At 34.5% G+C, this 16,125-nt stretch overlaps 1 protein-coding gene across 1 annotated transcript in view; it reads right to left on the bottom strand.

Moving 5' to 3' along the window:
- The window catches only part of LOC310881070 (uncharacterized protein), a 155,146-nt gene that overhangs the window by 13,931 nt on the left and 125,090 nt on the right, over positions 1–16,125 (bottom strand). Inside the window, exon 9 of the mRNA XM_083797803.1 lies at positions 9,110–9,178. Within this exon, the coding sequence (XP_083653929.1) occupies positions 9,110–9,178 (69 nt within the window). The remainder of the gene's footprint in view (positions 1–9,109; positions 9,179–16,125) is intronic.

Raw genomic sequence — 16,125 nt, 5'->3', positions numbered from 1 at the left:
AAGCCTGGCTATGAATATTAACTCCCTATAGGTTTTAACATTTAAAATATTTCCTACTTTCCTACTTTCCACCTAACATGCGTGGTTGTGTTTCTTTTTTGTTTGTTTGTTTTGTTTTTAAAGAGAATATTCTAGATTTCTGTTTAACACAGTCACGCTCTGCCTGTGCATTTACAGACTGACAGTACTCCCTGCCAGAATATCTGCAGGCACATAGCACTGCTCACAAGCCTGACAGAAGCCCTTGAAGAATAAACCAATATATTGCCTTCCCTTGTGTGTTTTTTCCAACCACCCAGAATGCCATAGCTTTTATTCTTCATGTTTGCGCATTGTAACAGAGAATAAGCTATTTCCTGAATGTAGGGGGTTTTGTTTGTTTGTTTTATGAAAACCAATGGTATTCTTTTAAAGTGTCAATATCAGATCTAACACTACTTACCTTAAAGTAATTTCAAAGCCTTGAAAATTACACATCAGAGGGACCTAGATTAACATAGTAATCCTTTAAGACAAGTCAGATAGCATTATCTCATTATTTGTAAGTATTCCCTACAAAGAGCTCTTCATGTTCTTTATATGCATTTTTACTTCTATGGCCACCTACAATGGCCATTAAAAAAAAAAATCCTATTATTCCTTATTATAAGAAATTTTCCATTTGTATCCCTTTGAGTGTCTCAGATCAGGAAATGAACTGACAACATGTATTCACTAATTATATATACAATCACAAGCTACCATATAACCAGAAGCTACCTCCCACACAAACAAGGAAAACTGTAGGAAACAAAGAAAACAAAAACAGAATTGAAGAATGTTCTTTTTTTTTCCTTCAATTTGAACTATAAAATTTAGTTTCAATGTACCTGAAAATGCACTGTAGCAAAAAGAATTCCATCTTAGTCCTTTACATATAGATACATGGACTCTATTACTATTAGAAGATCTATTTTTTGCATCCTACAGAATGCTCAAAATTATTTAAATCACTGTAGTAACATATCTAAGGCTGTAATGCAGACATGGAAGACAGTCATGAAGACTGGAAAGAAAAACATGATTATTGCCACATCAAAAGGTGGAAAACAAAGATTCAGTATTTATTTATTTATTTATTTATTACCATTCTGGTTAAAGAACTACTAAAACAAATTACAGAGACATATAATAATTGCCTGGAGATGTCAAGCAAAGAATCTTGCCCTTGTTACAACCATCAGCTTCATAATTCAGCTTTTAACCTGAAATATTCCTACTAGTTCTACAGCACACCTGGTTAACATATGCTTCTGAAAAAACATTATCTAAAAAACAGCAATGACAGAAGTTTCATTTTGCAACAGAGAAAGGAAAGATACATCCAGTAAAGAAGAGAAAGAATTCTCTACAGCGTGGGTTGACTTGGATATGCAGAAGTGCTGTTGGGAATGCTATTCAATTTCTAAAAGTTAGCTCCAGTGGGTAAATCATTTCCCTTCTTCCTGCTTCATTTTTGTACTTTAATGTAATTTTGCTCAGTGACCTGGTTGGTCCAAATAACACATACATGAAAAATTAATTTTCTGTATGTGTTTTAAGTGTAAGAATTATTGTTTGCAAATAATCAATGTCAAGTGGTCAACTGCATTTGTTCACTAGCTGTTACAGAATTCTGTCTATACTGGGATTAACCCCAGCTTTAATTACCCTGTGCAGAGAGTTTGTTTACTTGCCAAAGCCACATATTCTCTAGCATCTTTTGCAAACTGAGCATGCAGATCAGTGAGAAAAGTCCAATTAAAATAATAACACAATGCAGCAGTAACAAGAGTAAGGTGACCTTCCATGGTGTTAAGTAAATAGTTTTGCCAGTGTGGGTATACTTGTTCCCAGAGAAGTATTTCATTATCATCATACTTTGAAAAATGATAACCATCCAGATGTATATGAAGCCAACTGTAGTGTGCTTTCTTTTCCACCTCAATAGATTTAAACAAGCAAACAAACAAAACCCACAAGTATAGGTTTATTCCCATTTTATGTTTTATATCTATCCATCTTTAAGCATTTCAGCAATTCAGGTAATGAATTCCCTATGCAAAATGTAGGAAAAATCATAAATATCAGACTGAAATTGCTTAACCAGGATAGCCAGTAGAAGACAGTAAGGGAAGGAGTGATTCTCCCTCAGCTACTGTCTTAACATTATCCATACCCTCTCATCTGGATTTGCAGTTCTCATCTGGAGCTAGGAGCCTGGTCATACAAAACCAATCTTCTAAAGCAACTGCCTCTTTATCCCACTATTGTATCATCCTTTGTTTAACAGAAATATTGCTCTTTTTTAACCCAGAAGATATCATTTGAATATTTACTGAACACATGGGATAGTAGATAAATAAGTAGATCGATTAGTCTAAAAAGGTCTTAAATTGCTGTTTCACTTCTCCTGAATAATGACAAGGAATAACAATTTATTTTGAGACACTATTCTGCAACAAACCTTCATTAATTAACAATCTGATGTAACAATAGTTCTGATTCCCTAAAGATCATTGCTATAGTATTTTCTTCACTGAAGCATTATTTATTCATACAGTAATTTTAGTTTATTTTCCTTTTAAATACAATGATTCAAAGACAAAGCATTTTCCAGATAATTTCCAGATTAAAAAAAAAAATAGTCTTAAGGTTAATTACTAACAAAGAGCCACAAAATTGTCTCACATGCCACAGAATTTTCTATTCCAGACATATAAGCAGGAGCAAACTGGCTCTCCTGTATCTCTTGTATCTTAGAACCTGTATCTCCTAATCTAGCATCTGCATTTCTTTCCTCACTCACCCCTAAAAAAATTCTAAACAAAACACTCCAAAATCAAATTCATGCTTCAATAAAGATTTTGAGAATTTTTAATATTCTTGAACTAGTAATGTTTAGGAGATGGACTTTGTGCTTAGTTTCCACATGCATAAAGATATCTCGTGAATAGTCCACTTAATCTGTAGTCAAAAGGAATTACAGCATAATAACTACAGTTTTAAGACCTTTCAGACTTCATCAATAAATCTCTCTTTGATGCTATCTGAAGATGTGGAGAAGCTTGATCAATAATTAATGTTAATCATGTTCAGTCTTAATCAAGAACAGAACTACTACTCTTTTCAAAACCAAGTTCTGCTAGGTCAAAATCAAATTTAAATAAAGCTGTGTGTGCAGAAAAGAGTTGTTAATGCTACCATAATTAGTTTGTTTTAATACTGCGATTGCCAAATGCCTCTGTACCATTTGCAGACTACCCGATTATTACATTCATTGATTATTACATTCATTATTTGCACCTGCTGCAAGAAAAAGTTTGGCTGATCATGTACAGTACACATACATGATATTGTAGAGATGCGGGGATTCTCTTACCATTCCAAGCCTACTGAAAAAAATTGCCCAGAAATAGACAGATATTACCCAGAAGTCTGAACAGTTCTGAAGACAAAAACTGTCAATGGAAGATGCATCAGAGTCGCTCACCTGTGTCCTGTCAAAAGCTACTTTTATATTTATGCTATGACTTTCCCTTAGCCTCCCAGGATCATTAGGTCACATCGCAGAGAATACCAATTTCATTTACTGCAAGTTATTAGGAAAATAAAAGTTTCTTCTTTAACTTGGGGATCAAAAAAGGTAAGCGCTACCCATTACTCCGCCTGATCTCTTGAGGGATGTCAAACTGAGCCTTTCTATTTCCTTCTACACTTGAAAGAGGAGGTCACAGAGTAAAAGTCAAATATTTAACAACCCTTCAAACAATGTATTCAGTGCCAAAAGACCTGAGTCAGGGAAAAGGGGTAAACGTTATGTGAACTGTGCTCTTTTGAGACTGCTCTCTTTCCATTCTAGTTCTGCTAGTAGGTGTCTATTTTCACACATTATAAATTAGGTAAATGTTAACCCATTCACACTGACAGCTGCCTATAATGGTATATTTCACACCTCATGTAAATAAAAGACGATTTTTATTTTTAGACAGTATTTCTCATTCACACTAGCAAATGCCACTGGTCAAAGGACTGTTTCATACTATATTTTTAGCAAGAAGCAAGACAGTGATGAGTTCTTGAATTTTACCTGATTAGAACCAAAGATTTGCTTCTGAAAACTAAAAGCTTTATAATTTTAAAATGATAAAAACAGAAATTCTCCCCTGTAATGAGCCTACCTGGAGTGTTAATGTAGGAATTAATACTGCAACACATACCAATATTCTGAATGTCATCTGTTTGGATAGTTGCCTTGAGCTCACATGCATAAAATTAAACAAGTCTATAAAGATTTGTGATCTCGAGACCTTGTTAATGCAACCATTCCATAGCAGTCATATTTGACTGAAATCCAACAGTAAAAATAAGTCCTGTAAAAAAAAATAATAAATAAAAAAAAGACAAAAGCATAAAATGGAAATTCATGAGCAAGTATGTTGCCATGCACAATAAAGAATACAACTGATTAACTGCCTGGTAGTTTGTTATTGCTGTTTTGGTTTTGGTTATGTTTTGTTGTTTTTATCTTTTAAAGTAAATACAGAGAGAAATTTACTCTGTATTTATTCTTAAGCATTCCTGATTGCTGCCAGATTCGGTCTAAAGTGCAGTCTCACATCATTGTATATTTGATTGACCATTTACTGTAATGCTGAATGACTGATCAATTGCCAGTTAAATTGCTCATTAAGAAAAAAAAAAAGTAAAAAAAAAAAGTATAGGTTTAGAGAAACTCAGCTACTCCATTTTTCTCCCAATCATTTCCTTGGTCTATTAACAGACAGCTTTTGTCCTACTGTTCAATAGCACAAAGTTAGATTTGCCTTATTCTGTGTGGTGTAAAGCACTTAGGCAGTTTTAAAGTAAAAGTACTTTTGAGAAGAGCTTCTTTAGCGTGCAAATGACAGTAATAACATACATCTTAAACGCTAAATTTCCATGTTAAAGCATCAATTCAATAATCTGCAATCTGTGAAAAAGCAAAGTTATTTTACCGTGGTTTTATTTGTTACAATGAACTGACTTCAATTCCCAGGAGGAAATATGCTTGCTATGAAATTTAAATTTAAAAATCTCACACTAATGGAAACTTCAATACACAGACAGAAATCTACTTAGTCAGCAACCACAAATAAGGACCACCATTTTCTTTCAATAACATTTGCAACTTGTCTTCTAAGTTAAAAAGGCTTATTAAAGAATGCAAAAGGAAACACTTATGAAGGTGTAGCCTCTGATTTTTTCTCCCTTCCACTCCAGCACTGAACAATGGAATCTGTGCACAAGAAAGCATCTGTCACCTCAGATGACCCCAAATTTTGTTCTTCATATGAAGCTTTTCTTTTTAATTCTTGACAAAGTGCAGGGGACATATATATAATTAATTCACATGAGCAGGTCTTCAGAACTGAGATATCAGTGACTCATGAAACACAGGTTAGCACTCGTGTGCATAAAAATCATAAAACTCATGGTTAGATTGATCACAGACCCATTTATAACATCATTGCATATTCTGTTTTTCTAGACAGATGGGTTTGCAGCACTTTGGCATCAAGCTGGAGGACCGTATGCCAAAAAGATAAAAGGTAGCTGTTTACTAAAGCTCAGAACCAATTTTTCCATCTTATAACATTGTTACCAGTCAAAGCTTGCTAAAGCCACTGTCAATTTATGTATCTTCATTCACAAGCCACCAAAAGAACAGAATTACCACCCTAAACACATGCTCATGAAAACATGTCATTAAAAATCCTCACATGCCGCAGGAACCATGTTAATGCCGAGAAGTTGATCTAATAGAGAGGACTGAAGCAGTGGAGGTAGATATGAGGATATAACAAGAGTCTGAAAACCTTTGGGAGGAAATCTACAAAGTTCTGAAACGCACAGAGAAGCAAGGAAATGATGATAAACTGGTAGATGTGAGGCAACATCCTGGCCAGAAACAAGCCTGGAGGAGCAGACAAAGGCAGTGTTCTTGTTCTTCCTGACAGCTGGAAACACGTTAATGTCACCCCCCATTTCTCCTCCACTGAGAGCAGGAGATGGAATATTGGTGAATCTGTTGGGCTAAGAAAATGAGGGAAGTAGTGTATCTCATCAGTTTTACTCCTACTGGCTAGGATTGCATTGTTTGCTGAACAGCATTTTAGAAAAGGACTGCTACTGTGTTCGCCCCCCCCCCCCCCGCCCCCATTATTTCAGTGCAGATGATAGAACTGCAATCTTCTGCAATTTTAAATAATTCAGTTCCTTAATACTAAAATAAAATGCCTCATGTGGGGCTATTAGATCAGAATATTAAAGGAGTGATTGTCACAATCTGCTTTCTTCTGTAGACAATCTTTCTTTTTCATTTGGGAAAGTATTTTTGCAATCTGTAATAGCATGAATCTCATTAGCAACAGGGAAGTAGAAAGGTGATAGGTCTGGGCCTGAGACACAGAACATTCTGGGCTGTGTGACTTTGGGGAAGGGGATTTTTTTATTTTGGAAGGGAAAAAAAAACAACCTCATAATCAAGCCAAAAAAAAAAGAAAGATTTGGTATCACATAGGAATTTTGTATATTGGCAGTTTTGCACAGAAAGTATACGGAACATGCAGATGAAATGATGAACAGTTTAACACAAAAAAAATCCCATTTATCACATGGCTGACACCAATACCTATGAGGACTCTCGAGGCAGGGACAATTTGCTTCCCTTTCCAGTTTGAAACTCCACCCCCAGTGGTATAGTTTTAACATGTAAAAGACCTTGTAGATACAATGTCAGTTTAATCTAACTTTTGAGAATTTTATTACAGTAATTGAAGATTTTTATTACAATTTTAAAAGGCAAGTTTCTGAATTTGCATTTTCATATGTTAAACATAACTCTAATCCTATTACCATTTTTCATCTTGGGTTTGACTTAGTTTGCCTGACAAAATTTCATCAAGTCTCTTTGAGAACAGAACTGATAATCTTTTCAAATTTATATTAATATAGTATGTTCAAAATTATATGAATATATGTTGCCATTTAATGGGAATGATGAAGATAAAATAACAAAGTTTAGAAATATAAGGTAGGATATAATGAACCTCAGTACCTCAATTATATTCATGCATACACTCATGCATAAACTCGTAAAAATCATACTGAGAGGAAAAATCTGAATTAACATGCTTATTCCTATATGATCTGAATCATAAAATGGTTTGGGTTGGAAGGGACCTTAAAGATCACTTAGTTCCAACCCACCTGCGTACACCTAGACTAGGTAGTTCAAGGCCCCATCCAACCTGGCAAAAACAGTACATATTTTTGATTCACATACAGGATTATGGCTTAGATAGTTAACATAAACCATATGCCATAATATTCTAAGTGTGGTGACTGGGAGAGTAACTAGACTCTTAATTTACAAGCATATATTATGTACACTGCCTAAACCAGCAGAGAGAATTGCAAAGGAAAAAAGAAATCACCTGTGGTATACATATCACATTTATAAACAAAGATCTGGACTTTTTTTCATATGTAACTCTTTTTGTGAATCCCTGTTATTTAACTTTTGTGAACTGTATTACTGTAGCTAGTTGCTTATTAGAAATACATATTCGGTCTTGGATTTTTATTTCAGTTATTTCACTGCTAGAACAACTAAAGTAATACATGAACATAGCTGAGGAAGCACTGGCCATCTGGAAAGATACTCAATCTGCTTGTAAATCCAAGCAGCCCTTCACAATAGTAGCCTGAACAGATGTTTACCTTTACAGATTTTTGCTCTTCCCTTATTTTGGGAAAGCTTTGTTTTGCTCAGAAAACTTCAGTTTGGTTCAGTTCAGAGTTTTGTTTTTTTTTTCACACGATTCTAGACACGGGAACCAAAATCACATTCCATGACATAGTAATAAAGATAAAATAAGCACACAAATCCTTACTGAGATCCAAAAAAATAACCTCCTTGTTGCTATAATAAAGAGAATAGCAGACAGAGTCAGGCACAGGCAGCACTCAGCAATTCTGCTCTAAAACTTTCTGAAAACCTTAAAGAGAAAAAGGAATAAATATGATTTTATTTATTGAAAAATCAAACAAACAAAAAACTAGGCTTCTAAAAAAACTAAAGAGCTTTTCAGATTTGACTCTGTCTTAAAAACAAAATGTATACCTACATTAATCACATTTCTCTCTTTCAATATATATTGAAAGTCTTTATTTGTAATTCATATAAAGAAATAATGTAAAACAAGTAAATTTCAAGAGGTGGATTTTACTAAGCCAACTAAATATTAGGCCTAAAAGCTATCACTGCCCCTTTAACATTTACGTGTAAGTCTTTCCCACAGTAAAATAGTCAACTACATCCCCACTGAACTATAAAGAATAGATTTAGTGGATACATTATAGCACACTACTCTGTTAATACACCTTTGCAGTAGCAAGCCAAATTAAATGCTGGACTAAGCAAGATCAATTCAGTTGTAGTCAGCAGAGATGCATCAGCCTACCTGTGATCACAAAACAATTTGCAAATGAAGAGCTGGCAATGTTGCTTAAATAGTGATGAATATTACCTGAATTTTTATTTTTCTTTTACATACACATTACTCTTGCATTAACTCCAAAAGAAAAATTTAAAGGAAGAGATTATTTTATTACCTAATTAAAAATAATGACTTTTAGGAGGTACGTATTCTAATGTCTTTGAGAGGTAACTCTGACAGTGATTGTAGGTTACAATAGGAGAAACTAAAACATGCCCTTCATTTCCAATCATTACATATATTGCTTCATCACGGCTTCATCACCAAAGGAAATAATTTGACAAAGATATTGAAGAGACTTAAGAGTGAAGTTCATAAAAGTGAAGCAGGTGTGTGGAATATCAGTGTAAGAACTGGAATGATCCAATATGAATGCAGTAAGAGAAATGAAGGTCAACGGGTGTATGAACAAACATAAACTAAATTAAAGTTTCTTGGGCCATGGTGTTCTAGAGCAGAATCCCAGCATTTTTACACAGCAGAGTCAACATAAAGATCCTATCTGCTTCTGAGATGTTGCTTGATCAATTTATGTTACAATCCCTTACCTATGTCTGACTGCGCTAGCAGGAAACTGGATTCAGTCATGCAGGGTGTTCCTTCCAGTAGTCTTCCTGCTAAGAGATATAAATAATATCTTAAATGCTTGTATTGTTTAATTTAAAAATAAAAAATAAAAATTGGTGGAATGAATTTTCTGGTTAGCTGAAACTATTATGGTGGTATTGAGGGAAGGATGTTTTGCCAAGGTAGGTGTATAATTTGCAATGGCTGCAATTTGAGTGCACCTGGATGGAGATGCCCAAGGAACTCTGACAAGATTATCACAAAATGCATAGAAAGGAAATAGCTGCTTCAAATTGTGCAGGTACTTTTCAAACAATAACGTTTAGGCATAATCCTGAACAGATTAACACCAATACAGAACTAAGTAAAGCCACATTCTGCAATGGAATACAATTCCTCCTACATACAAATTAAACGATTTAGCAAAACCATTTAGAGCCACTCTGTTTTCATGGAAACATAATTTTGTTATCATTTTATGCACATATAAGTAAGCACAGACAAACTTGTGTCCAAACTATATGTCATTTCTGAATCCTGGTGCAAGACTAGGTTGTAACTGACTGTAATATTAAAAGCTCAGTTTGGCTACTGGGAGCAGTCAGCTAGACCAATAACTCAATTGCGAGTTCAGAGTCTAGAGGGTGGCAATGCACAGTTACATCTGGGAAAAGAAATATTTAAAGCTACACCTTAAATTTCCTGTTGTTGTATTTTTACTCAGGTATTTATTAATTTTCAATAGAAAATGAGTTGGATACTCTTGCACTTAAAAATGTCTCTAAGGTACTGAACTCTGATACAACAATGCATTGATTTTCATTAATTTTCAAAATATTTGAGATCTTTGCTCCACTGACATGCTGAAATCTTTCACATTTGTTATCAATGTCCAGGATGGGCCCTTCCATCTGTGGTAATTTGCAATAACCATACAGAATTCTTAAGTATGAAGGAAATAGTAAAATTCAGATAATTGGTTCTTGCATTTGTAAATGAGTTAGAAAGTTAGGAAAAGAAAACAGCCTTTCTGATCCTAATCTGTTACTTTTATTAATAAGATTAAGAAGTTTCTTCATTTTATTAATAAAATGTAATTAAAAATAAAGTTGAAAAAAAATCACTATTTTTAATACCAGTGTGCTGGGAAGAACTGGAAATCCAACTATGAATGATGCAGAGATACTAAAATTTCACTTTATCACAAGATAGAAGTTCTGTTACTAAAAATTCAGCAATATTCTGACGTTTCTCACAAGTATCAGCTTGTGCAAAATATTAACTCATAGCTCATTACTTTTAGATTATACATTTTATTTTATTTTTATTTATTTATTTATTTTTAATATAAAATACTTTAAAGATCTGGTCTTATAATTTAATTTAGTCCTCTTCTAAAATGCCATATTATTAGGTTGGATTATATCAGTATTTAACTTGGATCTTAACAAATGTATTTTTAATTAATCACACTGTTGTTTTTTTCGCCAATGAACTTCAACGGTTTATCTAAAACACTAATCCAAAGGCTTCCATGTCATATCATAAAGTTAATAACCTTGCTAACTACTTATTTGCTGACAGAACAAACTGTACTCATTTGCAGAATGTGAAGAATTCAGAATTTGAAAGAAAAAAGATTGAATTCAGAATTTGAAAGAAAAAAGATCTTTAACAAGGTGTAAAGCACAATTTCTGAAAAATACCTCATCACCTAGCTACATTTAGACAATAGCCTTCCCTCCTCTAAAAACAGTCTAATTAAATACAGCTGGAGATAGCACAAAAGAATTTCATTAATTAATTGGCAACCTGCTGACACTAATTAAGCTATGAAAATTCAACTCCCTCACACCAGATTTTAAACATTAGTCAGTTACGTTTGTTGGGAAGTTTGCCTTGCGTCTCTAACACAATCAAAAGAGAGAAAAATGAACCTTGTGGTTAACATGTGTGGGAACAAAATGACCTATTATTGGAAAAATTAGATATTAAACCTTGCACTGATACAGAAAGGAAATTGTGCTATAGAAGCTCTTGCTGATAGATTTTTTTATGAGTGGGATTAAGAGCTTCACAGCTACGGCCTCCTCACAATGTAGAAAAGGATCCCAAAACACTAATAGCACAGTGGAGGGTAATTACCTCTATTTACATTCCCTGCAACACCTTGTGTAAGGTGCTGCAAAGCTTCCCTTCACTGCAGCTGGTTGTGTAGTGATTCCCCAATCAAGATTTCATGCAGTAACTAACAGGAAACACAAACTCTTTAACCCATATTCTAAATCTCATCTAAGATATCAAATGAGACCTCACTTGAAATTTTAACTGTTAATTACACTGTAACAAAGGGGATTTATTACTGCACGTCTTGTGGTCTACTGCCAGTGAGTGGTACTGCTATTATCTGAGTGAACGTTAATGAATGTCATGTGGTGTGTGTTCTTTCCCTTTCCAAAACCCCAGGTCCATCTCATAACACGAGTAAGGTTTCAACAACATGTACTAACCCTGATGTACACCCACATTGTTTTTATTTTGTAGCAGTTTTTTTTGTTGGTTTTTTTTGTTGTTGTTGTTGTTTAGATCGTTAATAAACGTTGTCTACATTTTAAAAATCCCAATCTTTATCATGCTGTAGGGACTATAGGAATCAATAAACAACAACTTTACTTTAAAGTGCCCTCTTGTGTCAGCCAGGAACATGGCAGTCTCATTTTAATAAATGGCTTATTTGTTAAATGCATAATCTAAAATAATAAAAATAATTAAAATTAGGAGTCTAGAAAGATATTTGTTCATATTCTCCCTCCAAACACATGCTCATTATTCTGACGTATGAGCTTCATATTGAGGCTGGTACTCAATGTAAAGCCAAATACAATTCAGAATTTCTGTACAGGTTAAGAATAGCTATGACTCTCAAGAGTGACTAGTGAGATCTGAAGAACTACATGACTGTGTCCTTAAATGCTTTCTTGCTGTGGTTGAACTATCTCAAGTGGAAAAAGGTATGCATATGCTTAAAAACTTTTTGAACTCTAGCCAACAAGGAATAATCAGTCACTGAAAAACAATGGAAATCCTACTGCCTCAGTCATTGCTATACAGTGCTAAATATCAGCTAGAGAGGAACATGCTCGCTACCTTTCAGTCTCTTTACAATCTGTTAATTATAATACACAAAATACAGTCAAGAAAATGTGTTTTCCATTAAGGGCAGAAATGAATTATCTTAACCAATGTACCATTCCTAGTTCTAATGTTTTTATATATATATATATATATTTTTTTTTTTTCCCCAGTCATAATTGTAATATTTCATCCTGAGATTAGCGTATGTTCGACAATACTTTTGATAATGCCATTGATTAATAGCAGAGCTAAAGTAGAGCCTGGCTAGCATCCCACAGTGTTCACATCTAACATTCCATTTTTCAGCCTATCTCATATTATGCCACTTTAGACACATCTTCAAAATGCTGTGGAGTTAGCAAAGCCACGTTGGTACAAGAGGATGTTGAGATCCACTGCACCAGAACCTACCTGAAAGATTTACTTGGGTACAAGCAACCAAGATCAGATGCAATAAGATTATTCTAGACACTGAGCCTCAGATTGAGACATTTGATTATTTTTCAAAACAGATTCAACACTCTAATTTTAAAGGTATGTTTTTGAAAAATAATTATGTATGTAGTAATAGTCAAAAGGGAAGAATTAAGGGAGAATGGCTTTATTGCAAGTGAAGACTGAACTATTTTGAACCTTTGAAAACCTGGAAATACTTTCTTAGAAACCCAGCACTGAATTAAATATTCTGCTAAAATAAACACATTTTAGGCCAATGTTCTGTGGCTGTGGATGTGTTGTTAGGATCTAAGCTCTCTTTACAGCATTTGAGGAATATATATATATATATATATATATATATGTGTGTGTCTCAGCACATTGTAGCAAACCACTGTTATGAGGCAGTTAAAATGTATCTTCAAGAATGGTATCTCCTAGAACAAATCAGCAGGCTCTTCAAGGATGTTCCCTTTTAAAGAAACAAAGAAACAAATAGTTGAAACTTGGCCAGCCGGAAGTCTGCAAAGGGAGATGCCCAGAAGCCCTGTTCTCCTGTCAGATAGTGGATCTCAGTGGAATAGCAGAGAAAAATTTGAAAGGATACTGCCCCATGAGAGCTAGGAGGAAGATGAGTTTAATGTAGTACTTTGTCTCACTGAGAGGACAGCTCTCTTAATAACATAGGGATGACTTCCAGGCAGGATGGTCACTTCTAACAGTACTATTTTTTTTTTTTTCATAAAACCACCAAAATAATAAAGGAAAGGAAGAGAATGCAGAAAATGGAAGCAATATCTTGTTTTAAAAATGGCCTTTTTCACTCAATTTTAATTAAAATAAAGGGTGCAGTAGCCCACATATAAGTAAATACTAATAGCTAAAAGTAGCAAGGTCTTCTAGTCTGGACTGAATCCTTCAGTTGTTATCAAGACAACAAAGTGAAAGTTGAGACAATGAAAGTTATTGTGACAATAGAAAGGAAAAAGGTTCAAGCCATGCCTGGGGCATGAAACGGAGAGTAAAAGTTAAAGGAAAAAAATCATGAAAGATGCATGACTATCAGATTCATATGTATTACAGTTAAGTGCATTCATTAAATGATCATAAGGAATATATGGCATAAAAATGAAAGAGAAGAGCACAATCTCTAATAGAACCTGATAATTTCCATGTATGAAAAGCACCAGACCATGGCAACTACTTAAACTAAGATCACTAAATCTTACATTCCATCTTCCAGTGCAAGCAATGTTTAAGGAAAAGAATATCACACAGTAAATAATACAAGTAACAAAAGGAAATACCAGATTTAACTTTTAAGGCTCCACTGCAGCAGTACAAAATGAAGCATTCATTTGTTTTGAAGCCAGCGTGAAATTATCGTATCATTTTGAGAAGTACATTGGTTCTGAACATATATATCCCTAGCCTCTTGAAAATACGTATCCTAGTAAATGAGCTGTACTGTTTTGACCAGGTCATTTGATATTTGAAGATTTTTATGTTCCACTGTGTTTTATATAATCTGGTTGTATTATTTCACATAGTTATAACATATCCTTTGGCCAAGGTTTTGACACCTCTGCATGAAATTATGTTTAACACCTCGTCAGTTGGTATACATATGCTAATCATTGCAGTTTAGCACCTGTTTTCTCCCTTCCTGCTGTTCAGGCACAACACACAAGTACCACAGCTCTCAGTCTTTACAGTATTTGCAGAGCATTCCACCGCTTTGAACAGCAAATCAGATTTATCTTTTGAAAACATAGCAGAGAAGATCCTGTCCCCCACCTCAGGTAAACCAGTTGAAGTACTGAAGTAACAATTTATGTATAAATACGGGGTGGAGATGGGGACGGCAACATGACACAACACTTTATTGGTGATATATTAAAACAGAGCATGTCAGCTACAGAGAATGGGAAGGAGCTAGCTGTTGGTGCAGGAAACTCACTTTACCAGCTCCAAAACTTCCTCGTGATCATTGTTCACCACGTTCTATATCATACAAGCACTGGTGCTCTGTGCTGACCTATTAGACTTGTTAAATAAGCATACTTCATAATAAAATAATCCACAGATTAAACACAATCCACTGATTCCCATGAGTCTGCTATCAAGGAATTCAGCCATTGGTACTCTGTGTCCCTGGCATTAACATATGTGATGAAGGTGACAAGGAACGCTCGAATGCCTGTTTCCATGGCTCTGTCTTGACTCCTCAGTGTGTTCACCGACCTCACAACTCAGCGTCTCCCATCATCTCAGTAATGTTATCAGTTTTCTTCTTGGAAGGTAAATGAAGAATTTGAGCACATGGAGAGAACACTTGTTAGAAATTCTTACAACAATTTATGCAGATCCTTTGTTCACATAATTTTAAGGATAAATTAGAAGAGATTATAGAACTTCAGAGTAAAAGTACTGTGTTTTTTCTTGATCGTGCCCTTTCCTTCAAAACATGAAGGGAAGGCCTGCCTTCTGGAAGTGAAAATGAAATGAGAGATAGAGAACCCTTACTGCGATAAATAATTATAACTGTCATCCAAGAATATACTGAATGACTTTAGTATGAATAATCCTCATGAATATTTTCATGATATGTACTTGAATACTACCACTGAAATATTTGTTGATAAAAAAAAAAAAGTGGTGTGTCAAGGCTAAGCAATATAGTTGGAAACAAGCAAACAAACAAAAATGTCTGTGTGGGAGAAAAAAAGGAAAACAACAGGAAAAATCTGCACACAGACAAGGGCTCAAAACAGCCGATCATCATACATTAATCAAATGCATTTCAATGCATTGAACAAGTCAGTTACTGCATGGGTATTTATTGCCATAAGCAATGAAACAGGCTGCTCAGAGAGGTTGTGGATGGTTTTAAAAACCAAACTGAATGAAGTCCTGAGCTCACAGCTGACCCTGTTTAGGTCAGCCGAGATGACCTCCTGAGGTCCCTTGTAACCTGAGTTACCCTTTGATCCTATGATCTTAACATATAACAATTTCTGACTTCCCTTTGTTGTAGTTTTCCTATTAATTCTTTTTGTGTTTTATAAATGAATGTTAAATCAGAATTCAAAAGCACAGTACAGCATTTTGCATTGTGTCCACTCTGTGATCAAGTAAAATAAAATACATCTTTTATTGTACTAGTGACAATATACACTATCGTCTCCCAAAGACATTGAACTGGACAAATCTCTCTGGGGGTTAGCTGCCAGATGTCTGAGAATCTATATACTCTGGTCAAACATAAAAATACTAGCAAGAGCAGTGCACGTGCCTTTTGCAATAGCAAGTTCATCAGAAATGTAAATAATGGCCATCCCTAATTTAAAATACTAAAATGTCCTCAAATTAATTTTAACAGGTAAATACCAACTATGGAACTGGAATTTATCATATGGCAAACTCT

This window comes from Anser anser (genome assembly GCF_964211835.1).
Source record: "Anser anser genome assembly, chromosome: 13".
In the NCBI taxonomy this organism is placed as follows: domain Eukaryota; kingdom Metazoa; phylum Chordata; class Aves; order Anseriformes; family Anatidae; genus Anser; species Anser anser.
Note: the sequence above shows the minus strand (reverse complement) of the source record. Positions and strands in the feature narration are given on the sequence as shown.